This window comes from Rattus norvegicus, chromosome 10 (assembly GCF_036323735.1).
Source record: "Rattus norvegicus strain BN/NHsdMcwi chromosome 10, GRCr8, whole genome shotgun sequence".
NCBI lineage: Eukaryota > Metazoa > Chordata > Mammalia > Rodentia > Muridae > Rattus > Rattus norvegicus.
Genome location: NC_086028.1, coordinates 106950640 through 106978422, shown reverse-complemented (window position 1 = coordinate 106978422; position 27783 = coordinate 106950640). Strand labels below are relative to the sequence as shown.

Here is a 27783-nt window from a genome sequence, read left to right as displayed (position 1 = left end):
CGCGAGCCGGCCGAGGACCGAGCGCGTCGCTCCCGCGTCCCTACACCGTTCCCGCCTCGCTTTCGCGGTCGCAGCTATTGCCCCGAGTTTGGTGGTTCTCGTGTCCCGCCTGGCTCTGCGACGGCTTCGCCCGATGGCGCCTCAGCGGAGAGGACCACCCAGAGTTCCCGAAGGAAATAGTGCAGCAGAACGCCGGCACGCGAACAGGTAGCGGGATCCTTCGGGTCCAGGAGGCCGCGCGCTACAGCGGGCGGAGCCTGACTGGTGTGTGGGCATGACCATTCCGAGGGCTGGGTCGGAGGGAGGTGGAGCGTGGTCGTGATCGCGGTGTCTGTGGCAGAGTGGGGTGTGGCCATCCCGGGGGGTGGGGCCTGACAGGATGGGGCGTGGTCGTGACAAGGCGGGGTCTGACCTGTGTCTGGGTTGGCTCCTGGGTGAAGGTGTCAGGTGGAGCCAGCCCTACTGCGACGCAAGCAGGCGTGACTTAGGGAGAGGGCGTGGAAGTAGTGTGGGTGTGATATGTTGCGGGTGTGACTTCGTTGGAATATCCTGCGGCACCCCTTCTATAATGAAATCACCATGTGGCTGCCCACCTCCAAGCTTTGCACAGAGGTCCTATCCACAGGAAGCTCCTTGAAGCTGCTTTCAGTCTCCTGAGCAGGTTTCTCTCGCTAGGGACCATTTCCGAGTCTTTATGTCTCCTTTCTGCTGCATGCCCCATCTCCCTCTGCTGGTTATCTCATCTCAGCCTTTAACACCTCACCTGTCCAAAACTGGCCTGTGAGCCTCTGTCAAACCCACACCTGAATTGGTAACTAAGAAATGGAACCTATATTTCAAGACCACATACTGCCTAGGAAGCTCTTCCAAGGGGTGGTGCATGGTGGGCATCCTGATAAGCTTGAGTGGGTTGTGGATGAAAGCGAATGCCTTATTTCACACCAGCTGCTTCATAATTAGCCCACGAGTACCTACAATATCTCAGGATTGTTGGGGTCCATCCATTTTGATCAGAGATCAATGCAGGCACAGCCCAAGCCTGGTGACATCCAGCGTGAACAGCTTGTGGTTTTGATTGGTGTGTTTAGTATGATGGCTGCATCCAGTGGTTTTGTTCTCTACCCTTAGCACCAAGAAGGACCGGCTGCCTCAGGAGGCACAGAGGACATGGCTAAGGATTGTGGCCCTTGGGGTCAGCCTTGCTCTGGTCACATTCCTGCTCTGGAGTAGTGCAGGGATCGATGATGATGTTGCTGAAGTTGTGGCCCATCGTGGTGAGGTCCTAGAAGGCAGGTTCATTGAGGTTCCCTGCTCTGAGGACTATGACGGTCACCGAAGGTTTGAAGGTATGTGCCACAGGCTTCTCAAAAAAAGAGTGACTGGTAAGGGGCTGGAGAGATAGCTCAGTATTTAAGAACACTTGTTGCATTTCTAGAGGACCTGAGTTCAGTTCCTAATACCCTTGATTGGCAGCTCAAAACCGCCTGTAACTTCACCTTCAGGAGATCCAACTTCTTCTACAGGCACCTGCATTCATGTGGACAGACTTATACACAGATGCACAGGTGACAGAAATGAAGCTCAACCTTGTCTTTTGCTACAAATGGAATCATTTAAAATGATACATGTGGTTAGAGACAAACTTTCCCTTCCCAGATAGGCAAGCTCACACTGGGTTGGAGAATAAAGATGTTTCAGGGTTGGCCTCCAATGCCACGCAGGTGTAGGCAGCACCTTAGTAACCTTCTGTGCCCAGAGGCTACCTGCAGAGAAGAAACAGGATTAGGGAGCTGAGAAAGGGCCAGTGAGATGGCGTGACCTTTAAAGCACATAACACAAACCGGACGACCTGATTTCAGTGTCCTGAACCTACACATAGTAGGAGAGAACCAACTCCTGTAAGTAGTTCTCTGACCTCTACACACACTATGTTGTGTGTCCACACACATAAAATAATAAGTGTAGAAAAAAGTTCCAGAAAAATTAGGATAAGTGAGAGTACCCAGAAAACATGAGGACAAGAACGTACCCCATGGGGTTGGGGATTTAGCTCAGTGGTAGAGCGCTTGCCTAGGAAGCGCAAGGCCCTGGGTTCAGTCCCCAGCTCCGAAAAAAAGAACCAAAAAAAAAAAAAAAAAAAGAATGTACCCCAGTCCACAGCTCTGCTGATGGTCCTCTTTGGGGCAAGAAGGGACACCCAGCTAGTTACAAGCTGGAGTCCTGGGGTTGGGCTGAGGGGAAAAGAGGGGAGCCACAGTGTCAGGGCCACAGGGCCAGGTGAGGACAGTCAGCAGCGTAGAGAGCACACACCTCTGGACTGGGTGGGTGGGGTGGGGTGTAGGTCTCCTTGGGCTGCTGTTTTCCTGAGCATTCCATCCAGATGCATTCTATTCCTCAAATGTAGCATCAGGGCCCAGCTCTGTAAGGGTGATTTATTTTTTATTCAAAGTAATGTTTTAATGTGAGTGGAGAAAAGGTTCCCTGTTTCCATGTTCTTCCACAAGGGGGCGCTGTCGTGATGCACAAGAACTCAGCTACATGTGAGATGGCAGAGGAGTGCTTTGTTGACTGGGTGGACAAGGACAAAGGGCACATCATTTTCTCCTTCTGCAGTCAATAAAATAAACATGTTTCTGTTGTATTGGATGCTCTGTCCTGGGAGTTTACTTGGAATATCCTAATTTGCAACACACACACACACACACACACACACACACACACACACACACACACTAAATGACAGTTTACCAGCAGCATATCTTGCAAAAAGCCAGAGTTTACGGCCCCATCTCACCAGTAAGAGCACACAGCTCACTCAGCAAGGGAACTGCCAGATTACGGGGACCAGTTGTTTGCTGAACTTGCTGCTGATGCTTTACTCTCCTACAACCCTGAACGCCATGACGCCCTCTCCCATCAAAGCCATTTCCAGTTTCTGTCCTCTGGGTGTCTGCATGACACAGCGGTGAAGGAGATAAAGCAGAGATGAGTATGACAGGCACGTGCCGTGGTCCTGGAGACGGATGGCGCCCAGAATGACAGGCTCAGCTTGGGCTGTGTCAGAACTTTCCAATGGGATTTTAGTGAGCAAGGAAGGAATGTTGCTAGACTGTTAGTGTGCTGGCACAAGCCTGTAATCTTAGAACTCAGGAAGCTAAGGCAGGATGATCTTAAACTTGAGGCAGCCTGAAATACATAGTGAGACCATGTTTCTAACAAGACAAATCAAAACCAAAACGTCAATGCAACGTCTGGGGACTTCTTTATTTCCTCAGGGTTTGGGGGCAGTGACAGGGTCAGCCTATGTGGGAAACCCAGGATACTTGACAAGAAGGAGATGTAAGCTGAGGTTCTGCCTAGGGCGAAATTCCAGTGAAAAGTTACTTTTTATCGGAAATTGACTTTTCAGTAGGTGTTTTAGCCAAACTGGCCCCCTGGTCATCATGGAGGACTTTGTCAGCTTGGCCATGATCTTGGGGCAGCGGCTTTGAAAGTCAGCATCTCTCCTTGGCCCTCCAGGCTGCACCCCCAGGAAGTGTGGCCGAGGTGTCACTGACATCGTCATCACCAGGGAGGAGGCGGAGCAGATTCGCAGGTACCCGTGCACCCATGCACTTTGTCTAAGGCCTCCGGGAGTCGGGTTAAACAGTGACTGGGAACTGAGCCAGGGCAACAACAGAGTTGAGAGAACCCTCATAGTTCTGTAGTTCGTCAAGGGTTTTGGGGGTCAGAGGGCAAGCTTCCTGCTTCCTTTGAGGAATGACGGTGGCCTTAGCAATGTTTCGGCTGACTGAGCAGTCTAGAGGCCCAGCCTCTCTCCAGGAAGCTTACTCTGCTGTGTAGACAAGTGCTCCTTCAGCCTTAGCTGACAACCAGCAGGTAACATTTCCCCTCTCTGTGGCTCATAAATTCCAGCTCAGAAGCAGCTGATACTGGAGCTTTCTTTGTGTGGACTTAAAAATAGGATCTTGAGAAATATTTCATTTTCCGACCAGCCGTTCAGACTCAGTATGTGGCCCCTCATTTGGCCCACGAGCTCCATTCTTCTCTATCCTTATGCTAATTCTGCTACTATGCCCAGCAGGAAGCTCGTCCTCTGTATCCTGCTCCTTGCCCTGATCCCATACATCTGCTATACCCGAGCATCATTAATGCTCTACCGAGGGGATAGTGTTCCCTGGTAGCTTTGTCAAAGCTGCTTGCTCTTCAATTGGGTGGATGGAATGGCTCTTTGACAGTCTGGACTGCACTCTCAGTTCATTACCAAAATCCCCATCTATCGGGGAGCCGTCAGACCACAGACAAGCTAAGAGGTTCCTTTGCTCTAGTTCAGAATCAGGCCAGTGGTTTTCAAGTAGGCTGTGTTAGAGCAAGAGGATGCTGATGTATCCTTTGAGAGCTACAGTTTTGAGTTTCCTTGTTTGCTTGCATCACAAACGTTAAACAGGCAGGACCCATCTGTAAGGCACTATGATACTGATGGATGATTCGCCTAGAAGTTTGGTGGATAATACCGTCAACTAAATTTTGATTTAAAGTTGTTTCTTTTTTTAACCCCCACAGAATAGCAGAGAAAGGGCTCTCCCTAGGTGGATCGGATGGAGGGGTGAGTTGGCGCCGTTCCATTTTCTTGATACGTTTTAAGTTTGCTCTCCTTGGAAGGGAAGGAGAAAGCGTTGAATGCACAGAAGCATCTGTTCCCCACCAGAGGCATGGGCTGGTATGTCCACGGTGCTTCTCAGACAGTGGCTGGTACTCCTTCTGCCTAGTGGGCACAAAATACATCCCTCTTGGGAAGAGAATGTATAAAGTCACAGACGGCCATCTCTTAAGGCTGCCTGACTTCAGGTCCCACTGGCACTTCTGGATAGGGATAGGGAGGATAGGGGAGGGGTGGAAAGAAGAAAGCGGGAGGGAGCTGACAAAGGAATCAGGAGCCTGGTGACCAGGTGGCTGCTGGGAAAGACAAAGTCCTTAAGATGGATCCCACTGCAGCTGGCCAGCAGAGGCCCATGATCCTTTGCACAAGGGTAGATCATACCTGGAACGGGATGGAGGGTCCACCTGGAACTAGTGATGTAATTTGGAAATGGAATCTTTGTAGTTGTAATTGAGGGAAAGTCCTTATCGGGGACCTCAAGTCCAAGGACAGGTGTCTGTCTGCGTAAGAGAGAGCCAGAGGGAAACAAGAGAAAATCTATGTGTAGATAGAGGTGGGAAGTGGGTTCTATGGCCACAAACCAAAGCAAACCTGGGGTACAGACACTGGAGGACAAGGAAGGGCCATGCCCAAGAGCTTAGGCCAGAAGCCAAGGAGTGCCACCCGCACCTCCTTGGCTCTAGACTTCTGTCCTCAAAGGTGGGAGAATGAACTCGTTCACAGCTGGAGGTTCTCATTCTGTACAACATAGGAATAAACTGGGCTCCACACCCCTGTAAATGGACAGTTGGGCAGTGGTTCCTGGGACCTTGGCCTCTGCTTAGTGTGAGGGAATGTCTGAGGACAGGTTCCTCTCCCCGCATACTTTGGCAATTGCATTGCATTGTAGTCTGGGGTGGGGGAGAAATCAAATCTGCAGAAGGTTGTCTTTCAGACTTCGTTATAATTTCAAACTATTTCTGCGATTGCACAACTTCATCCATGACTCTCTCTTTAGAGTTCTGAAAGTGGAATTCCTTTTATGTAGTTCATTTGGGTTCAGGGAGCTATTTGCTAAAGGACTGTCAATGAATGACTTGCCTCCTCCTTATTCAGCCTTGAGAATCCTCGTGTAATAGGCTTCATATCTTTAAGTTCAGTAAACATTAGACCCATGTTGTAGCCACACCTTAGCTAAGTAATTGTAGAAATAAGAAAAGGGGCCTGCTATCTGTTGCCACTGGCCATGCACGGGGAAAAGTGGCCCACATTGGTGTCTGCTTTCTTCCTGAGATACAGGGAAAGACTCAGAGTTGGGCAGTTAAGGTCAGAAAACATTCGACAGTTTCTTAAAGGTTACTGATGTGCAGTTATACATGAAGTGTTCAAGTGGGAGCCCGAGAACATGCCCACATGCACCTGTGGCCAGCATGCACAGAAGAACCCAAGGCCATCACAGGGATAGGCCAGCAGGTCTATCACATCTCATATGCAGTGACTAGCCCCAGTGCTTAGCTGTGAGAACCAACGTGAGTTATGCCAGGGAAAGAAGCACATCACAGGTCTATCTGTCATTCTTCCACCTCAGTAGAACACAGGCAGCTTCCCATAGAAAGTGGAGCTTCAGATGCTCAGGATGGGCTAGCAGATAAGGGCAGAGAACAGAGGGAAGACGGAAAGGGTGGTAATCAGTGTGTGTGCAGAAGTGTGCACTCACGCAGAAACTGGTCACACTGCACATATGCACACTGCACACATGGGCAGAGCCATGTGTCTAAGCCTCACCTTTACAGACCTAGTGGAGGGAAAGAAAGAAAGAGGGAGTGAATAGGGTGGGCTGTGACTCACCATAACCATCCTCAGATGTGTCTGGGGAGTGTGTCTGGAGACTGTTTCTGAAAATGTTAGGCGGAAGAGTTTGCTTTACTCTTTGGACAACAGAGAGAGTCGTATTTGTCCAGGCAGACAGTGTACAAGGCAGGGTTTTACGAAGCCAGAGGCAGAGTGTTTATACAATGGACTGTGGCAACTGTTCAACTTTGGCTTCTAACTCGACCGTATCTCACACACATTTGTCTTTTTCAGGCATCTATCCTGGACTTGCACTCGGGAGCCCTGTCTGTTGGGAAACACTTTGTGAACCTGTATAGGTGAGAGGCTGGAGGAAGTAGAAGAGGTAGGGTGCAGGTGACGTCCAGCAGCCTCATGGGCTTCAGAGAGCTGTGATGTTCCTCTAGGGCTAGAGAGAGACCTGAGAGAGTTCTCAGCCTCAGTGCCATCATTCCGTCAACTGCTGGTTTCCCTCCCTTCCTCTTTCCCTCCCTCCCTCTCCTTCCTTCCTTTCCTCCCACCATCTTCCTCCTTCCTCCTCCCCCTCCTTCTTTCTCTCTCTCTTTTCTCTCCCTTTCTCCCTCCCTCCTTCCTTCCCTCCCTCTTCCTTCCTCCTCCTCTTCCTCCTCTCTCCCCCTTTCTCTCTTTCTCCCTCTCTTGCTCCTTCCCTTCCCCTTCCTTCCTCCTCTTCCTCTCTCTCCCCTTTTCTCTCCCTTTCTCCCTCCCTCCCTCCCTCCCACCCTCTTCCTCCCCCTCCCTTTTCCTTCTCTAGAACATAGTTATCATTGTAGGAACAGAAGAACTCTCAGGTGATATGTCAGATCTACTTTGAGAGACTTGGTTAGCTTGAGGAAAGACTGATTAGAGGAGACAAGGAGGCTGGGTGTGGGAGTTTATACCTGTGGCCTGAGCCCTAAGTTGAAGATCGGCCAGAGCTAGAGTGAGACCCTGTTTAAAAAAAAAAAAAAAAAAAAGCAAGGGAAAGCTTGGTAACACCTGCTAATGTTATTCATTATCTCACAGATACTTTGGGGATAAAATACAAACTATCTTCTCCGAGGAGGACTTTCAGTTATATAGGTAAGGAAGCTGGAGAGCAAGAAGAGATGGGTGTGGCCAGATATACAAAGGGGGCTGAGGTCGGTTCTGCGATGTCCTGATACATCAGGCCAGGGCAATAGCCCCTGTGTCAGTCAGGACCTGTGGATGTAGACGAAGCTCAGCTTGTCTCTGGGCAGCGGGCAGCTCCCCTAATACTTTCTAAGCCCTCTTGGTCCTGCGGCAGACATGCCCTGCTGTTGGTCACAACCCAGCACCTGTCACATGCAGCCCTTACCCAGAGCAGCTTGCCCATCTGGGGAATTTCTTTAAATTAAAGCTTTTATTTAAAGATTCTTAAGAGACTGGAAAGATGGCACAGCGGTTTAGAGCACTGGCTGCTCTTCCAGAGATCTTGAGTTCAATTCCTAGCACCTATATAATGGCTCACAACCATCAATAAAGGGATCTGATGCTATCTTCTGGCATGCAGGTGTACATGCAGCAAAGCACTCATATACATAAAACAAATAAAATTTAAAATATAAAAATAAAAAATATCACTAAGATGTGCGTTTAAGCACAGGGAGATTCTACACACTGTTTAGTTAGTCCTGTCACTAGTATGACCTAACTGCAATATGACATCATTTCCCAGAATGGGCACTGGTACAGCGCTCTGATCTTGTTCAGAATTCCAGGCTTTACCTGTAACCATGCGTGAGTGTGTGTGTTGAATTTTATGTGGTTTTATCACCTACTAGATTGTGTTGAACCAGCCAAGGCACTGAACAGGCCATCAGAGCCCCATGCCCACCCATCACTAATGATCAGCCACATTGCCTGAAACCACAGCTCATATTTTACCTTCATTATGTTCCCAGGGAAACAGCTGCTAAACAAAGCCAAGGCTTCTGGTCCAGAGAGCAGGTGAAGGGCTTGACTAACGCTGTGTGCCTGGCAGTGGCAGCCGTGAGTTGTCGCTGAGTGCACACTGCATGTGTGATTCCAATGTTGCAGGTGACATGGAGGCAACAGGAGCTTGCCAGCCACTTTCGAGAGTGCCTCCTGGCATATAGCTCTACTCTGGTATTCTTAAGACTTAGGACGCCAGCCCACGACTGTCTCCAGCTGACTGGTTGTACTCCCAGCCCTGACTAGTTTACTTTTGTTTTGATGTTTATTCCCAGTGTGCACACACTGGCTTAAACAGAAACTGTACTGTGATAGTTGTAACATTTGACGTCCCACAATTTATAAATTTATAACACACACACACACACACACACACACACACACACACACACACCCCTAACATTTGAGTGGTACATTCTTCTTGACATCATGGACACACAAACCTCCTGGAACTACACAGAACAGCAGAGAGAGCACCTTCTACAAGGCCTTCCTTTCACACATAGAACCTGAGCACTTGTGACCTAGGAGCCAGCCCAGAGGGAACATGAAACTTGGGTTTCTGGGTGACAGCAAGGAAACGATTGCAATGGCAAGCACGAAGACCATTGCCAGCCACAGTGATGTTCTTTACAGACATTGCTACCTGCAGGTGGTATTCAAGAGAGTTAAAGGCAGAAAACACTAACTACTGAATTTTATCCAAAGGTCTGTTATGCTCTTAAGTTTAAAAGTTGAGTGGAGGTTTGTAATTAGGTGGAAAATTGAAAGAGAATACTCCAACTCATTTCACTCTATGAAACATTTGAAATCGTTAAGACTTAAGAAAGCGTCAGACTGACCCGTCCTGTCCTCTGCAGGGACATTCGGCAGAAGGTCCAGCTCACCATTGCTGAAGCTTTCGGCATCCGTGCATCCTTGTTGTATCTGACAAAGCCCACATTCTTCTCCCGAATAAATAGCACAGAAGCCCAGACGGCTCACGACGAGTACTGGCATGCACACGTGGACAAGGTAAGCATCTGGTGTGTGGGTTCTTTCTCTCGTCTGTGACCAGGATTCCAGGAGTCCGCTCGACATCTTCTGATTGCTATTTTAGACCTCTTCTTCCTGAGGTTCCAGGGTGCATTTTCAGCTAGGTGAAGAGATTTGTGTCACGGGTGTCGAGGGCTGGAACAGAAGGTGTGGTGGCTGCTGGAGCAGCATGGGCCTTGTGGTGTCCTTTGTCATACTTGTTCCCAAATCCGAGTGCAACCTTTCTGGTTGGACTATGAAAGCAGAGGGTCCCTTTCAATGCTTCCTAGCCCAGGTCTCCATATCCCCACAGGAGTCCTCTCTCCACCACAGTTTTTTCCTTTTTCTCCCCCCTGAGACCTTGTCACCAACAGCAGGATAGCCATGAGGGTTCACTTGTGTCCCTGACCTCTGCCACAGAAGAGAAGTTAGGATGCATTGGAAGCAAAGTTAGAAAGTTTATTGATGAGGTCAGGAGACAAGATGCACCGGAGGAGAGTTGGTCTGGGTGTTGTTGATCTTGAAAAGAGTCTATTTTAGGTACAGTCTTGTTGCTAGAGAAGGAAGAACTACTAGAGATAAAACATTCGTGCTGATGGTGTGACCCAGTTGATAGAGTGTTTGCCTAGCATGCACAAGGTCTTAGATTCAATCCCCAGCATCCCACAAACTAGGCAAGATGTCTCATACTTGTAACCCCAGCACTTGGGAGTTAGAAGCAGAGGACCACGAGTTCAAGATCACCTTCAGCCATGTAGAATTTGAGTCCAGTTGGGGCTACATGATACTGTCTCAAAACAACAAAAAGACTCCATTCATTAAAACTCTATTCATTAAAATGGCTCCTTGTTTGTATGTAGGTCACATGTAGGAAGATACCATCAGTCATACTTTATTAGCCACCTTAGCAATCATAATTTGTGATGTTTCTCGGAAAGTGGGTAAGTTTATTTTGCAGGTGGCCCGATTAGTAATGAAAATTCCTGGGGTGTCAGCTAGTGAAGAGCAAAGTCAGAGCAGAGAGAGCGAGGAACCTTTTGGCTTCTTGTATTCTCTCTGTTTTCTAAATAGTTATCTTGCCTTGGTCAGTTCATCCCTGTTGAGATTTCTCAGCCCTGTAGGCCAGTTATACCCAGTCACCAACATGAACCTTCTCCATGAAGGTCTCTTCCCCCTACACTGTGGGCAGCAGGTGAGGGCTCTTGCCCACCACCCAGTTCTCCAAACATCAGCAGCCGCCAAGGTGTCACCCCTTGTGTGCCACAATCTGCCCCCACGTTTTCCTTCGAGCCTGGTAACAGGCAACTGTGTGGTTTAGGAGGCCCCTTTGCAGTATGTGAGGGCATGCTGAAGTTTTTAAGGGGTCAGAACCGGGCACGGATCCTGCATCCTCCCATGCTCTGCCTGGATCTTTCGATGTTTGATGTGGTTTATCTTCGCTTTCTTTTGAGTTTCACTGCAGAAACTATTGGAGTCACAGCCTGTTGACTTGCTTGCAGGGTTGGGGTTACTTTGGTATTAGCCTAGGGTGGATGCCGGATTGGGGAGCACTCACCTCATCAAGTCAGCCAGCAGAGACGAACACCCACAAACAGAGGAGTCTTGCATGAAGCCCTGTTAAGTTTCAAGAACATTCTTGCAGGCCTGGTTACCTATGAGGGCCGGCTGCTCACTCTGTCCTTGTTAGGAGATGACTGTTGTTATGGTGATTGGTTGAGGCACCTGAGCAGCAGGGAAGGGCAGGGTTTGGACTTGCTCAGGAGGAATTGGCTTTGTGCTCTGTTTGGGGCGATCAATCACTTGATTCTGTCTTTAAATTCGGGATGCGGCAGTGGGGAGTTGTGGAAGATAGCACAGGCCTCGGAGTCTCCTTACTCTTATCTCTTACCCCAGACTTGCTAATCGAATGACTCATCAGGTTGGAAAGAGTTCTAATTTGATTGAAATCCTGTCCACATCACACAGCACTGTCTTTGTGGCACACCTCTCTAGTCACCTTTATTAACTAAATGTTGATCTGTGAGTGTTCTCTCTGACATCCCTTGGAAACAGCTCTGCATGTGGCAGGCATGTACTCTTCTGCCTGCTGTACAGGGCCCTGGAAACTCGCTATAGCATCTGCCATCAGCAGTATGTTCTGGGGATCCTGCAAGTAGGTGCTCACAGGAATGCCTGTTACACTTGGTATGCTTCTTGCAATATCATTTCAAGAAATATGAACTGAGGGGCCCAGGAGTGAACATATATATATGTGTGTGTGTGTGTGTGTGTGTGTGTGTATTTGTGTGTGTGTGTGTGTGTGTGTGTGTGTGTAAAACATATACTAGGCACCAGCATAGAACTGACAAAGCAGAGAAACTTCTGACCTTGCATTGAAGTCTGTCCTTTAAGAAGCTCAGCTGTTAAAATCACACCTCTCACTCCTGCTGTGTTTTTCAGGCCTGGGGATGACCGTGGCTACTGTGCCACCGTCTGTCTCTCTGTTCAACATGACCTTCTGACTTAGTTAGGGTTTTTACTGCTGTGAACAGACACCATGACCAACGCAACTCTTTTTTTTTTTTTGGTTCTTTTTTTTTGGAGCTGGGGACCGAACCCAGGGCCTTGCGCTTCCTAGGCAAATGCTCTACCACTGAGCTAAATCCCCAACCCCGACCAACGCAACTCTTATAAGGACAACATTTCATTGGAGCTGGCTTACAGGTTCAGAGGTTCAGTCCATTATCATTAAGGCGGGAGCATGACAGCATCCAGGCAGGCATGGTGCAGGAGGAGCTGAGAGTTCTACATCTTCATCTGAAGGCTGCTAGCAGAATACTGGCTTCCAGAGAGCTAGGATGAGGGTCTCAAAGCCCACACCCACAGTGACACACCCACTCCAACAGGGCTACACCTTCTAATAGTGCCACTCCCTGGGTGTCCCGCTCGCGACTTCCTGCCGGCAAGAAACACGTGGGTACATAGAAATCCTTACTGTGACCAACTTTATAATAATCTTAAAAGAGGAAGGGCCCGCCGCGCCAACATGGCGCTCTTATATACACCCTAGTGCAGTGCATCCACACCTGATTGGTTGTTTACCCATGATCTCATAAGGCACGCCCTGGAGTGGGCAAAGACCTGGCACGAAGGCACTGTTGCACATGCGCACAGTTAACTTCCTGAAAGGGAGCCGGCTGGCGCGGCGAAGGCTGGCGCCATCTTGTAATGGCGGAGGCTATCCTGGCCTTCCACGTGGGGCACAGTGGAAGCCAGTGCCATCTAGTGGTGGCGAATGTTATTGCGGCCCTCTACACCTGGGGTGAGCATACTCAAGCCATCACACCTCCTCCACCTGTAACACCCTCCCTTGAGAGCCGCAGCTTTCCCACCTACAGTGTCTTGCTTCACTCATCCAGTTCCTGAACTAATCATAACCAGCCTGAGAAAACATGTACAGTCTTTTAAACTCCTTCTTTTGAGACAGGGTCTCACTGTGTAGCCTTGGCTGGCCTCTCAAATGCTGGGATTAAAGGTGTGTGTCACCAAGCCCTGGTCTGTCCTCCTATTCCTTCAGAGGGAGCTAAGGCTCAGAGAAGTCAAGTCCGTTGCTTAGTGTCACACAGTAAGACTGCTCTATGGAAGACAGAGACGTCTCAGTAAGTGTGAACACTTAGTGATCTTGCAGAGGAACCAAGTTTAATTTCCAGCACCCACATCAGGTGTTTTACAACTGCCTGTAACTCTAATTTTAGGGGTTCCAAGATCTCCAGCCTCTGTGGGCACTTGCATTCACATGCACATACCCACAAATAAAAATAACACAAATCTTTAAAAACGATTTCTCTGAAATACAGGGACAATCAGTCTGTTCTGAAACTTTGTTTATAATATCTTTTTAGTCACACTTATTTTGAGAGTGCGTATATGTATGTACATGCACATTTCACGGTGCCTGTGTGAAGGTGGGAGGACAACCTGCTGGGGTCTGGCTTTGCTTTCCACCATGGGGGGTTCTAGGAATCGAATTCAGGTCTTCAGACTTGTTAGCAAACACCTTTACCTGCTGAGCCATCTCCCAAGCCCCTGTAGTCATGCTTCAGCAATGACCTTTCTCTCTGTGTGGTTTCGTTGTTGATGTTGTTGTTTTGTTTTGTTTTTGAGACAGGATCTCTATGTAGCCCTGGCTATCCATCCTAAAACTATGTAGACCAGGCTAGCCTCACACTCACAGAGATCTGTCTGCCTCTGCCTACCAAGTGCTGGTATGACAGACATACATCACCATGCCTGGTCAGTGTTTTCTTTTTCTTTTTCTTCTTCTTCTTCTTTTGGTGCTTGGGATGGAACCCAGTATAGAATGCATGCTAGGAAAGCACCACTCCACTGAGCTACGTCCCAGGCTCTCAGTGCTGTTTCTCTGTGTGCAAGCTTTTGGTTTTTGTTTTCAGTTTTTTAAAATGTGTATGAGTGTTTTTGCTTACATGTGTGCCTGGTGCCCATGAAGTCAGAAGAAGACATCAGATTCCTTGGAACTGGAGTGATAGATGGTTATTAGCTGCCATATCTGGGAACTGTATTTGGGACGTCTGGAAGAGTGGTCAGCACTCTTAACTGCCGAGCCACCTCTCCAGCCTCTATGTGCAGGGTTTTTTTTTGGTTTGTGTTTTGTTTTGTATTTTCAAGACAGGGTTTCTCTGTGTTGCCCTGACTGCCCTGGAACTTGCTCTGTAAACCAGGCTGGCCTCAAACTCAGAGATCTGCCTGACTTGGCCTCCACAGTTCTGGGACTAAAGGTGTGCCACCACCGCCTGGCCAGTTTTAAGTGTTATTCTTAATTATGTCTATATATGTGAGTGTGTGTAGGTATGTACATGTGAAAGATGGGAGGTTCCCTTGGAGCCTGGAAGAGGACTTCCGGTCTCCTGGGGCTATAGTTACCTGCAGTTGTAAGCTGTGGGTACTGCTGGAAAACCCAGGTTTTCCACAAAAGCAGCAAGCACTCTTAACCACCGAGCAATCTCTCAAACCCCTTTTTGAAAGTGTTAAAATTATTTTTCTGGAGCTCGGTTACTGCTCAGAGGTTGAGTGTGAGCTTAGTCACTGCGTTTGGAGATTTCGAGGACATCCGTTCTTTACATACGTTTATCCGCACTACGTTTTCACTTCTTTTCATGAGACTCAGTGATAGAATCTCAGAATATGTTCCCAAGGCTCCACTTCCTAGTTCCTTGTCCCTCAGCTCTACCTCCTTCTCCTATCACTGGGATGCAACCCAGTGTGGCTTTCGGATCCAAGAATTCCGTCTGCCTGTTTGTCTTGAGATTGTGTCTTTGTATAGTCCAGGCTAGCCTTAAACTTTCTATACAACTGAGACTGACACTGAATTCCTCTTCCAGCCTCCAAGGGCACCTGCAGTCTTTCATGGTCCATACCTACACACGTTCATATGCACAGTGGTACTGCCTCTACCTCTGGAGTGCTAGGATCAGAAGTAGTACCAGCACGCCCGTCTTTCTTCTTCAGTTTCTGTCTCTGCCCAGCAGACAGTGATTACTTCCAAGATCCCTGTGGCCCATGACTAAATTCTCTACCTGTCTATCAGAGAACCAGAACAGCATGCGAGGCCTGTCTTTCCTGATCAGATGTTTACTTTGGCCAGCCTGGTCTACATAGTCCATTCCAGGACAGCCAGAGCTACACAGTGAAACCCTGTCTTAGAAAAATAAATCGCTTCAGTGAAACAGAACGAGGTGGAAATTTGGGCGACTGCCACAGTGTTCTGCAGGGCACCACGCCATGTGACTTCTCGCCAGCGTGCTTCATTTTAGGTTTGGTTGATTGGATAGTAACGTGCCCTACAAGGTTCAAAAGTGAAAGGAGTGTAAAAAGACAAGAACTCCCTTTCCCAGAAACCCCTCAGCTGCCCACATCAACACAATGGACGGATTCTTATTTTATTTTATTTTGAATTTTCAAGACAAGGTTTCTCTGTGTAGCCCTGGCTGTGCTAGAACCCACTTTGTAAAACAGTCTAACCTCAAACTCAGAGATCCACCTACCATTGCCTCCCAGGTGCTGGGATCAAAGGTGTGCGCCACCACCTCCTGCGATCCCCTACTACCTTTATACAAAAACGAAGGCATAAAATACTGTGTCTTGTCATTTGTAAAGAATCACATTCTTTGAAGTTGTTTCCTTTCCTGTTAAGCAATTGATGGCAAATTTGACCTGGAAGTCAGTAGTTTCATCCACAGAACCCCACCATTAGCAGGTCTACTCCTGTAGTGCTTTTTTTTAAAAAAGGCTAATTTAACTTTCTATTACTGGAATGCATGCACCATGGTAAATGTGCAGAGTTCAGAAGATAACTTTGTAGAGTGGGTTCTTTCCTTCTTTCTCTGTACAAGTTCCAGGGACTGAACTTAAACTTTACCTGTTGGATCATCTTTTCCTTTTCATTGTTTGTAAAGGAAACTAGATATTCGGACACTGAACTATTTTTTAAATAATGTTTTTAAAATATGTAGTATTATTACTGTGCATGTGCATTTGCGTGTGTGTGTGTGTGTGTGTGTGTGGTGTGTGTGTGGTGTGGTGTGTGGTGTGTACATGGTATGTATGTACAGGCATATGTGTATGTGTGGAGGTCAGGGGACAACTCTGTAAAACTGATTCTCTTCTTCCACCTTTCCATGGGCTCAAGGGTTTGAGCTCAAGCACGTAAGCGCCTTTACCCACTGGGCCATCTCACTGGCCCTAGAGCGTCTTCTAACTAACACACCTTCCAGCACACAGTCGCACCGGCCACAGTCACCTTGGGTGAATACACAGCTTTTAATCTGCTACAGTTACCAGTAGAGACTATTCTACTTACGACTGCCACATTTCACTCACAATCAGTCTTCATGGAGCACACGGGCATATGGTATGACCTTCTGTGTAGGGTTCAGTCTCTTGAGTATGTATGTATACACATACATATGTACCGATGAACAAGGGATTGCTCTGAAATCTGGATTAGAAATTCTACCAACCTAAGGAGGTTTTAAAAACATGCCCCTAGCAGGGTGGTAGTGGCAAATACCTTTAGTCCCAGCACTCAAGAGGCAGAGGCAGACCCATCTCTGAGTTTGAGGCCACCCTGGTCTACAAAGTGAGTTCCAGGACAGTCAAGGCTATGCAGAGAAACCCTGTCTCAAAAAACAAACAAACAAACAAACAAACAAACAAACAAACAAAAAACCCCCAAAACCAAAACAAACAAAAAACAAAATAAACCAAACCAAACCAAAATCCCAAAACCTAACCAAACAAAAACCTAACCAAACAAAACCCACTATTCTTCTATAAGCTTTTCTCTCCCTCTCACTCTCCCTTTCCCTCTCCCCCCTCTTCCTCTGTCTGTCTGTTTGTCTCTCTGTCTGTCTGTCTCTCAATCTCCCCTGCCCCCCACTGCCTTTCCTCTTTCCTTTCTATTTCTCAGACAGATTCTCACTCTGTATGTAGTCTAGGCTACACTGTGTAGCCCAGCCTGTCCTTGAACTTATAGTGATCCTTCTCCCATGTGCTAGAATGACAACATTTTAATATTACTAATTTTTCTTGTTACATTCTAGCTGTCCATACATTTGGAACTAGGACAAGTTAATGTTGTGGTGTCTGATGATGGCAGAGGTCTGTCACTTCCCCTGTGAAAGTCAAAGTCACCTGTGGTTTCCCCAGTAATCTGGGGGTATCCCTCATACGATTTACCAGTTACTCATAAGTTCATATGTGAGTTTCTAAATTCTCTCTCCTGTTCTATTATGTTTTTTAATTAATTTATTTTTATTGTATATGGATGGGTGTTTTGCCTACATATCTGCCTGTGCACCACATGTGTGCCCACAGAAGATGGTGCACTGTGGTTTATAATAGCTTTGAGCCACTGTATGGGTGCTGGGAATTGAACCCAGGTTCTCTAGAAGGTTCTTAATTACTGAGCTATCTCTCCACCTTCTGGTTTTCTTTTCTGTTATTACATTGTGTTTATTTGCTCTCTCTCTCTCTCTCTCTCTCTCTCTCTCTCTCTCTCTCTTTCTCTGTGTGTGTGTGTGTGTGTGTGTGTGTGTGTGTGTGTGTGTGTTCTTGTCTCATGATGTATGTGTGGCAGTCAGACAACAACTTGCAGGAATCAGTTCTCTCTTTGTATCACGTGGGTTCCAGTATCAGGCTTGCTGGTAAGTGCCTTCACCTACTGAACCATCTTGTCAGCCCTACTCTCAGCTGGGTATAACTGCATCAACAACCAATGATCTTGTGGATTCTGGTTCTATGAATTATGTAAATAACAAAGCCAGTAACAAACTAATTTTGTCTGATTTCTAAGCATTGCATTTTTCTCAGTGTTGTCTCAATGCATCTGATAGGCCTTGCAGGAGTATTCTAATGGATGGATCCTGCTTCGATGACAGTTCTCCTAAAAGTCAGAATGGAGCACTTGTTGTGGGACTTTTCGGGATAGCGTATACTTTCACATCTGGTGTGAATAGGTGTGTGCTCTATGTGTGTGTAGTGTACACTCATGTGTGGAGGGCAAGGAGGAGGTTGTGTGTCCTGTTCTATCTCTCTCTACTTTATTACTGTGAGAAAAGTCTCTCACTGAACCTGGAGCAAGACTGGCAGCTAGCAAGCCCGAGAAGTCCTCTTGTTCCCACTCCCAACAGTGCTATAGTTTCAGACATGTGCAGTTACACCCACACACATATGTGAATGTTAGGGATTCAAATTCAGATTCTCATATTGGCCTAGCAAGAATTGTTACCCTGAAGCCTCTTCCTAGACACCCTCCCCCGCCCTGTGTGTGTGGTTTTGTGGTTTTGTGTCTCTGAGGATGACCTTGAACTCTTGATCTCTCTGTGTCTGTTTCCCAGGAGTTGTGATTACAGGCACTTACAGGCACATATCATGTATCACCACACCCAGCTTATTCTGTGCTTCTTGTTAGACAGACCTCTATTCTATGTTTTCAGTTGCCGTAGTAGAATTTTTCACACCCATGCCACTTTGGTGTAAAACATATTTTCTGATACATTATGGAGTATCGGTTCTGCTTGTAACTGTGGGCTTTTCTACCCAGCCTCTTTGTTCCCCAACTCTGAAACTGGATTATTATGAATAATATTATGAATATTATGAATTATTATGAATCATTGCCTGGACCAAAAGCTTTGGGTCATGCCCACTAGTTCATAACTCATTTATCCCATTTATTCTATTCTAAGACCCCCCACATGGTTGGATACCTCTCCTCAGTTTCATACAGCTGTCTTCCTCCAAGTTGGGGTAAATCAACCCCCTCCCACGTCTGACTCTATTCCACAATCCTCTCTCCCTGCCATGACTCCCACCTCCTATTTCCTGCCTAAACTAATAGGCCAACAGGTGAGGCTTTCATAAGTGCATGAAAGTGCACACAAGAGATTCTCTCTACATCTGCTGACATTTTACCTGTATTCGATTGCTCTGTTCTCTTGATATCTGTTTTCTTAGTGTAGGCTCACCAGAGCAAGGCCTGAGTAAGAACTGCTGTGGGGAGCTCTTGTAGAGATGTATGCAGGAGCGGTAGGACGAGAGGGAGAGACCAGTTGTACTGAGCCAGTCCAAGAGTGCAGTGGGACTGTAGGAGACAGAAGGGAAGCATCCCATGCCCTCAGCACTGGCTCTGTGGGGATCCTGGGTACAAACCTCCACATTCTGGGGTTAGGGTTCCTTCTTCTATGGAGAAGGCTCCAAGGCCGCAGGAAATGCATCATCAGCTCATCATACCTGAACTGGAGCCAGCACCGAGTGAGGGAGCAGGCTCTCCTCTGCCCCTGGTGCTGCTCAGCAGTGTTGCTACTTCCTCCTCAAGACCCATATCATGGCCCCCAGGGCGAGGCTCTGTGCCGTGGGTGCTCCAGGAACATGAGGGTCTGAAAAGCATGGATGAGCACAAGTGAACTTGTGCCTGCACCCAGTGGAGCACTCGTACCACACACTGACAACTGTCTGAGCCTCCACGAGGTTCCCAGAGATGCCTCATCCCCAAAGAGAACACAGAATCATGAGTGCCAGGGACCCGGGTGGGAGTTAAGGCCACTGTGACAGCCATCCAGTTTGGGAAGATGCAGCGGCCAGCACAGGAGGTAGGGATAGCTGTACAGCAAGGAGTGTGTGCTCAGTGCTGCTGACAGTGCTCAGAAATGTGGTTGAAGGCAGACTTCATACTGCATATATTTTATCTTCCCAGAAAGTTTGGGACGGTTCCACAGCTGACCACAATTGGCATGCTTTTCTCTATAGACAATACACTGTTCACATTGCTATATGGCCAAGGTAGGAGCCAGTTTGCACCAGCTTCTATTGACCACCCCTCCATGTAGCTTTGTTGGAGCATAGCTGGGTCCAAAGTCTCATTTCTGGGGATGGAGAGATGGTTCAATGGTTAAGAAAACTTGCTGGGGGGTTGAGGATTTAGCTCAGTGGTAGAGCTCTTGCCTAGCAAGCTCAAGGCCCTGGGTTCAGTCCTCAGCTCAAAAAAAAAAAAAAAAAAAAAGAAAAAAAAAGAAAACTTGCTGACCTTGTAGAGGGGATCCACATTGAATGGTTCACAACAACCTATAGAGTGAGCTACAAGGGATCTAATACCTTCCTCTGGCCTTCTTGGGCACCTTAACACACATGGCACACATGGACACATAAGTAATAATACAATTTAAAAAAAAAAAAAACAAGAGCCTCATTCCCCATAAGAATTGAGAAGTCTGACCCGCTCCCTTATACTCTATCCCCTCAGGTGACCTACGGCTCTTTTGACTACACTTCGCTGCTTTACCTATCGGATTACTTAGAGGACTTCGGTGGAGGGCGCTTTGTGTTCATGGAGGAAGGGTCCAACAAGACAGTGGAGCCCAGAGCTGGTAAGACACAGGCCAGTGGGTTGCCTAGGGTATGGGATACAGGCCTGGGATACAGCTTCATGACAGTTAAGCATGTTCACACACACACACACACACACACACTCCTGCTGTGGGTGAGGTGGGCTTTACTCCAGGCAATACTACATTCATAGAACACTCTCACCCTACATCTCTTGGGCTTGGTCATGGGTTTGTCTAAGTGGACCTGCTGGTCACCCAGAGGCCAGCTTTGTTAGTTGCCCAGCATCACTGCAGGTGACTGGCAGAGCCAGGCTCCTAGGAGTATCACATTGGTGTCCAGGGTCTCACCAGACTCTGCTGCATGTTCAATGCCTTCTTTGAAGGGATCTGGCAACTTAAGGTTGAGTGCTACTGGCTGGGGACCTTCACAGTGGCGAGCGCTTATCTGGCATGCATGAGGCCCTGTGATCCCTAGCTCCACAGAATCACAATAAAAATAATTAAGTGGTAGGTCTAGTGTAGTGAGAGATGCTGTTCTACATGCTATCATGTCCTACATAGCACATGCCTCAGGGCTCATATCCATGGTGGCCTGAGACCCAGATTCTGCAGCCCCATGCCGCATGGTTCTCCCTAGGGAGCATACAAACATCCCTTCCTACCTCTGGGGAGCCTGAGCCCAGGCGCCAGGAAAAAGCAGAGTCTGAGCCAGGTCCTAGTGGGGAGGTGGAGCCTTAGTCTTAGTAGGGGATGAAGCCTGAACCTAGGTCCTGGTAGGGAGATAGAAACTAAGCCTAGGTTAGGAGGTGGAAACTGAGTCCAGATCCTGGTACACAGGTGATGGTTTTGGTGACTCAGGAATTTTCCCTGTGTGGGAAAGTGCAGGAATGGTGGCCCACCTTCCTGAGATGTAGTCTCTGTCCTTGGCCAAGACCCAGCTGACAAACAGAGACACGTGCACTGGCCATTGCACCAGCAAGTCCTATGTATCATGTTCTACCTGTCAGCCACAGTGCCACCCTCACAAGCTAAGTGGTCCTGTTGTCACTTCTCTGCTTACTGACAGCCCCATCCCAGGAGCAAGGGTGTTCCTACAAGGTGATTCAGGGAGTCCTTTGGACTGCGGATCCAGCAGTTCCTTGCACTGGTATTTGCTGTGACCTGCACAGCCTGTGACTGACTAACAGGCAATGGGGAATGAAGAAAGGACAGACACACACACAGCAGCCAGATCTCGTGCTGCAACCCCAGGTCACCTGTTAGAGGTTCCAAGCACTTTATGGACTGAAAGCCAGCAAGGCTTTGGTGTTGCCTGTCACGCAGGGGCTATGATCACATGAGGAAACATGCAGGGTTCTAGAAACCTAAGTCACTTTGTGGTTCGGTTTCTCAATTGCCAAGTTAATTCCTGATCTAAGGAAGTAGGTGGCCATCAGAGAGCGCTTCCCAGGGATCGTGGGTTCCATACAGTGCCCTGTTCTGAGAACTGGGGTGTCCTTGCTCATCATCACTCTGTTTGTCCACGTCAGTCTGTCCTTGCCTGGGGGTGATATTTTGATTCCATTGATAAGGGTCCTACCATTTTGTGACCCCGAGGCCTCTCGTGTCATTCATTTCAAAGATGGGAACTTCTACGCTGTCAGAGTTAAGTGGAGCTCATTGAGAGTAAATGAGGTTTGAAGCCTACCCTGGCCCTATCAGCACCACCACCATCTGTTGGTGTGCGAGCGTGCCATCATCAAGGAAGGTGGCAACAGTATTTCTCCCTCACAAGATGGAGACCTGCAGTCTGCAGCTGTGAAGATATCTGGTCACTGTAGGAAGCTAGGGCCTGCAACCTGAGCCTCTTTATATCAGCTGGCTGCCCTCAGTCACCTGGTCACAGAAGAGGGAGGCTTTAACCAGCATCCAGGGGGCACTCCTTAGAGGGTGATGCTGTAGCCACATGCCCTGAAGCTATGTGCTCCCTAACCACTTGTGCCCCCAGATGGCTCCTGTTGGTCAAGCTGGCAGCACTCTTCCCCATGAGCCGTCTCCCTGGCTTACGATATCTTTCCTCGTCTCTGTCCTCCTCTTCTTCCCATCCCTCTCTCTGTGCTTCTTTGTTTTTTTTTTTTTTTTTTTTTTTTGGTTCTTTTTTTCGGAGCTGGGGACCGAACCCAGGGCCTTGCGCTTCCTAGGTAAGCGCTCTACCACTGAGCTAAATCCTCAGCCCCTGTGCTTCTTTGTTTTAAGATGGTCTCACGAGGCTGGCCTTGAACTCCTGATCCTCTGCTAGCACCTACCAAGGGCTGGGATTACAGATGTGCTCTGCCAAACCTGCTTTTATTTCCTCTTCTCTTGAAGGAATTCCAAGCTGAAGCTCTTAAGAAGTCCAGCCTGGGGGTTGGGGATTTAGCTCAGTGGTAGAGTGCTTGCCTAGGAAGCGCAAGGCCCTGGGTTCGGTCCCCAGCTCCGAAAAAAAGAAGCAAAAAAAAAAAAAAAAGAAGTCCAGCCTGGTGCTGATCTTTTTCTTTTAGTGTTTATACTTTAAGATAATGTCTAAGAAATATTCGCCACCCTATGAGTACAGGGACTTTTCTTGTGTCTATTTGTCTTTATGGCTTTTATATTTGTGCTTCTGACCCATGTTGAACTAAAATCGATGTGTGATGTGAGGTTAGGGCAGCGCTTACGTGCACATGGGTTTCCAAATGTTCCTACATCATTTGTGAAAGAGACCATCTTACCCATGAAGTGACCCTTGGAGCTTTTGTCACAGACCCATAGACCCTGTCCATACACTTCTGGCTCGGAGGCTCCTCTGCTGCAGGGTCTCAACCACTATAGCCCTACGATCTGGAAAGCAGGTGGTATTAGTCCTTGTTCCTCATTTTAAACGTTTTGATTGCCAAATTATTTTTTTTGTTTCATTTCCAAATGAATTTTAGACTGTACTTGTTAATTTCTATAGAAATTTTATTTTGAGTTGTGTTGAATCTGTGGAGTAATTAAAGCAAAATACTAAGGTGTTTGGCTGGCCCATTTCCACCTCACACTTCTACCTCATACTTGTACCTCACACTTATAGCTTACACTTCCACCTCACACTTCTACCTCACATTTGCACCTCACACTTCTTTCTTTTTTTTTTTTTTCAGAGCTGGGGACCGAACCCAGGGCCTTGCGCTTGCTAGGCAAGTGCTCTACCACTGAGCTAAATCCCCAACCCCTGCACCTCACACTTCTACCTCATACTTGTACCTCACACTCATACCTTACACTTCTACCTCACACTTTCACCTCAGACTTTCACCTCCACTTCCACCTCACACTTCTACCTCACACTTGCACCTCATACTTGCACCTCACACTCATACCTTACACTTCTACCTCACACTTGCACCTCACACTTTCATTTACAAGAGCTTCCATAGCTCTTTCATTTCTAGTACTTAACAGCTCCTCTCTGTCTAGGGTTCCAACTGGCAGCCTGTCCCTTCAGCCTGTGGCAAGGAGGCTGCGGTGATGTTTCTGAAAGTGTCCTCACTTTACCTTTTATCCCCCTCAGTGGTGCTGGGGATAAGCCCAGGTTCTCGTGATGTAAGTCAGTCACTGTACCTGAGCCGCAGCCCTGGGTCTCACTCTTTATTGATTGTTATGTTTTGCTTGCAACAGGATTACACTCTCTGTAGCCCAGGCTGAGTGGGAACTTCAGATCCTCTGCCTCAGCCTCTTGAGATTTACAGATGAGCACCACACCGCAAGCTGCCCCTCATTATTTTATTTTATTTTCACTGGATAGTAAATTCCTGTCTGTCTTCCTTCCCTTCCTTTTAAATTTTATTTCTTTATTTTTATTTTTTGAGACGGGTCACACTATATTGCTCAAGCTGACCTGGGACTTGTGATCATTTTACTTTAGTCACAAAGTTACTAGGATTATGGACTTAGGCCACCATGCATGATGCTTAAAATGTTTCTAAAAGATCTCTTCCTTTTTATTTTATTTGTGTGTTAGTCTGCGTGTTGTATGTGCCCTGTATGAATGCAGTGTCCACAGACGTCAGAAGAGGGCACCAGATGCCCTGGAGGTACAAACGACTGTGAACTGCAGTGTGGATGCTGCAAACTGCACCCAGGTCCTCTGCAGGAGCGGCAAATGTTCTTACTGCTGAGCCATCCTACCCCCTTTTTGAAATAGATTCTCAAATATCTCAGAATTCCTCAGGCTGGCCTTGCTCTCACTTTGTGGCCAAGGGTGACTTTGAACTGATTCTCTTCTCTCTGCTTTACTTCTCGAGTGTTTGGATTACAGACATGCACCACCATCTCCAGTTAATTCGTTGGGCAGAACCAATCCAGGGCTTCATGAGTGCTGGGCAGGCACTCCACACCTGAGCTACATTCCAGTGAAATGTCTGTTTTTAAAAAAGCAGGGTGAAGGGATTTAACCAGTAAATAAAGGAGATTATGAACCTCAAGTTCACCTTTGAGGTACTAACATGAGCTTTGGTTTAATCAAAGGGTAAGAGGTGTGCATACTTAAGCCACCTTGGACAAGGTGAGGTTCAGTTAATCGCATTCTCCATGCTGGTTCTCCAGGACAAGGTGAGGTTCAGTTAATCGCATTCTCCATGCTGGTTCTCCAGGACAAGGTGAGGTTCAGTTAATCGCATTCTCCATGCTGGTTCTCCAGGACAAGGTGAGGTTCAGTTAATCGCATTCTCCATGCTGGTTCTCCAGGACAAGGTGAGGTTCAGTTAATCGCATTCTCCATGCTGGTTCTCCAGGGTGGAAGGAAATTGTTTTAACCATCAGCTCTGCTCCACGTTGCACGCTCACCTGTACAGGTGATGACCCTCATCTGGAGGATGGACTGTCCTACAAGGCTCTAGCAATAAAAGGCAACTGCAGGCCTAGGATAATGATAGTTCTGTGCTGCTAGCCTAAGGGGATAGGATGGTCAGGTAGAGGTGGTAGTTAGTCCTCAGTGCTCAGCCTGTAGGATGCTCAGGTAGAGGTGGTAGTCCTCAGTGCTCAGCCTGCCTACACAGCGTCAAGCAGGAGTCAGACAAGTGGAGGCAGAGATGCCCGGCTTTCCTCCTGCCTTAGCGAGCTTTTTAGCAAAACAAGCCCCCAAGTGCCTGCCGTACTACTGAATCTTGGTAAAGGGGATCACAGAAAGCACGAGAGAGACAGAGAGGGTGGGAACAAAGGGGTTAAAATATATTTTTCATTGTTCTTTTTTTAAAGTTAAGGTCTCACTATGTAGCACTGGCTGGCCTAGAACTCACAGAGATCTACCTGTCTGCCTCCCAAGTTAAAGGGTTAAAGGTGTGGGACACCTGAGCAAAATATTGTGTTTTTAATTTCAGTTCCCACTGCTTCTGAGGAACTGAACTCAGTTCTGCCAGCTGCTGTTCATTGTGTATGCTGTGCACTTTTTCCTGCTATTTTTGAGATTTTCAGTAGTCTTGTTTTATCGCTCGATTGTGGTGTGCACAAGTACTCATTTATATGCATTTTTTTCCGGCCTTGGAATTTTCTGCGGTTCAGGATATAAAACCGAGATTTCGCATCATGGGGCAATGTTTGAGCATTGATTCTGTTAGTCTTTTTTTTTTTTTTTTTTTTTGTTGTTGTTGTTGTTGTTGTTGTTGTTGTTGTTTGGTTGGTTGGTTGGTTGTTCGTTTAATCCTGATCAGTGTTTGAGCATTGATACAGAACATTGCCACACGAAAGTGTGTCTGGCATTAAGGGACAGAGAGGGCAGACAGCCAAGATGGCTGAGGGTCTCAGATGCCACCTCCATGGGGCCCTGCTGTGCACTGGGGTTAAGGGTCACAGATGCCACCTCCATGGGGCCCTGCTGTGCACTGGGGTTAAGGGTCACAGATGCCACCTCCATGGGGCCCTGCTGTGCACTGGGGTTAAGGGTCACAGATGCCACCTCCATGGGGCCCTGCTGTGCACTGGGGTTAAGGGTCACAGATGCCACCTCCATGGGGCCCTGCTGTGCACTGGGTTGGTTGCTTGTTTCTACATCTCAAGGTTAATTGACAAAGAAGGACCAAATGTCCTTAAAAACACATTGGCTCAGAAAGCGGTGCCTCCACTCACCCTGGAAAGCCTGGCCATTCATTCACAGCACCTGACCGGTGCCAGAGGAAGGAAGGGCTCAAGGCTCTTCACGCTTGGTTTCTCCGTTCTGCTTTCCCTGGGTTGTGTAAGCCTCTCAGCGGGATGTGGTGCCGGTCAGATGGACTTTTCTCCCTTAACGGTTTAGAGGCAAGTCCCAGTAGGAAGAAATGCGGTGGCCAGAAGGGGAACAGCGCTGTCATAGAGCGTTTGGAGCCCAGCTGCATGTCAGATGCTGCGCCTTCCGGAGCCCAGTGTCCCTCAGACGTCACAAAGCTGAGTGCAGCACTGAGCAGTAAGCACTTACAGTAAAAGTGCGTACAGGCCAGTTAGATGTTCAAACAAGTACACATTCTCTTGGGATCGAGGTTTGGAAGGACGCCGCAGATCAGGGCACCTCACCGGGAGCGGCCCTGAAGCTGCAAGGAGGCGCTGTTTCGTCTTCACAGGTCATCTATTTTGGCATACATCATTATCATCCTCCATGGTTGATTCTTTTATTTTAAAACTTTATTTCTGTTTCATGTGTACGGATGTTTTGTCAGCATGTATGTCTGTAAACCGTGTACGGTACCTATGGAAGTCAGAAAGGGCATCAGATTCCGTAGAGCCGGAGTTAGAACCATCTGTGGGCGGTCACGTGGATGCTGTCAATCAAACTCTGGAAGAGCAGCCAGCGCTCTGAACTGCTGAAGCGTCTCTCCGGCCCCTGTGATTACTTTTTATTTCCCATCTGTCAGACCTGGAAGGCCACCAGCAAGCCTCTGTCCTTCTCACCACAGAGAGTCTTTCCTGTAGCCAGGAAGACAGGGGGTGCCCCGCGCCCCCATTATACACCTAGTGCTGCTGGTTTGGTTCTCTATCTCCTCGTCAGTGTTTCTCCATCTTGTCCAGCGCTGCTGTGTTTATTGCTTGCTATTCATCCTGCAAGTGTGGCCTAGAGGTCACCTCTCTCTTCTCTCTCTCTCTCCAGGTCGAGTCTCATTCTTTACTTCAGGTTCTGAGAACCTGCACCGAGTGGAGAAAGTCCTCTGGGGCACCCGCTACGCCATCACCATCGCTTTCACCTGCAACCCCGACCACGGCATCGAGGACCCAGTACTCACGTGACCAGCTAGGTCGTGTACTGAGTACCATGTCTGGAAGCCTGTTCACGACACCCTAGTGTTGCGATACAGCCCTGTCGGCGAAGGCACTCCTAGGCCGGGTTGAGTGTGTGCTCATCTCTCCCATTTCAGCCCATTGCTGCTGCCCAAAGTGCCTTATGAATTGCCCTGAGTTTTATTTGATCTGCTGATGTTTTAATCTTTTCATCTGTGAGTAAATCAAGGAAGGAGCCTGTTA

General features: G+C 47.9%; 1 protein-coding gene across 1 annotated transcript; it reads left to right on the top strand.

The window, feature by feature from the left end:
• Ogfod3 (2-oxoglutarate and iron-dependent oxygenase domain containing 3) lies at nucleotides 1-27783 on the top strand. The gene is made up of 9 exons (NM_001013976.1): nucleotides 1-207; nucleotides 1129-1346; nucleotides 3520-3595; nucleotides 4564-4606; nucleotides 6725-6789; nucleotides 7493-7549; nucleotides 9283-9436; nucleotides 20235-20358; nucleotides 27413-27783. Exons 1-9 carry the CDS (start codon nucleotides 134-136, stop codon nucleotides 27547-27549), a joined length of 948 nt encoding a protein of 315 aa, NP_001013998.1. The 5' UTR covers nucleotides 1-133; the 3' UTR covers nucleotides 27550-27783.

What these genes read in the sequence shown, in the direction of transcription:
- Ogfod3 (NM_001013976.1), top strand. Translation starts at nt 134, where the DNA reads ATGGCGCCTCAGCGGAGAGGACCACCCAGAGTTCCCGAAGGAAATAGT. An exon ending in GAACGCCGGCACGCGAACAG is followed by an intron (nt 208 to 1,128) that starts GTAGCGGGATCC and finishes CTCTACCCTTAG; the next exon opens with CACCAAGAAGGACCGGCTGC. An exon ending in CGGTCACCGAAGGTTTGAAG is followed by an intron (nt 1,347 to 3,519) that starts GTATGTGCCACA and finishes TTGGCCCTCCAG; the next exon opens with GCTGCACCCCCAGGAAGTGT.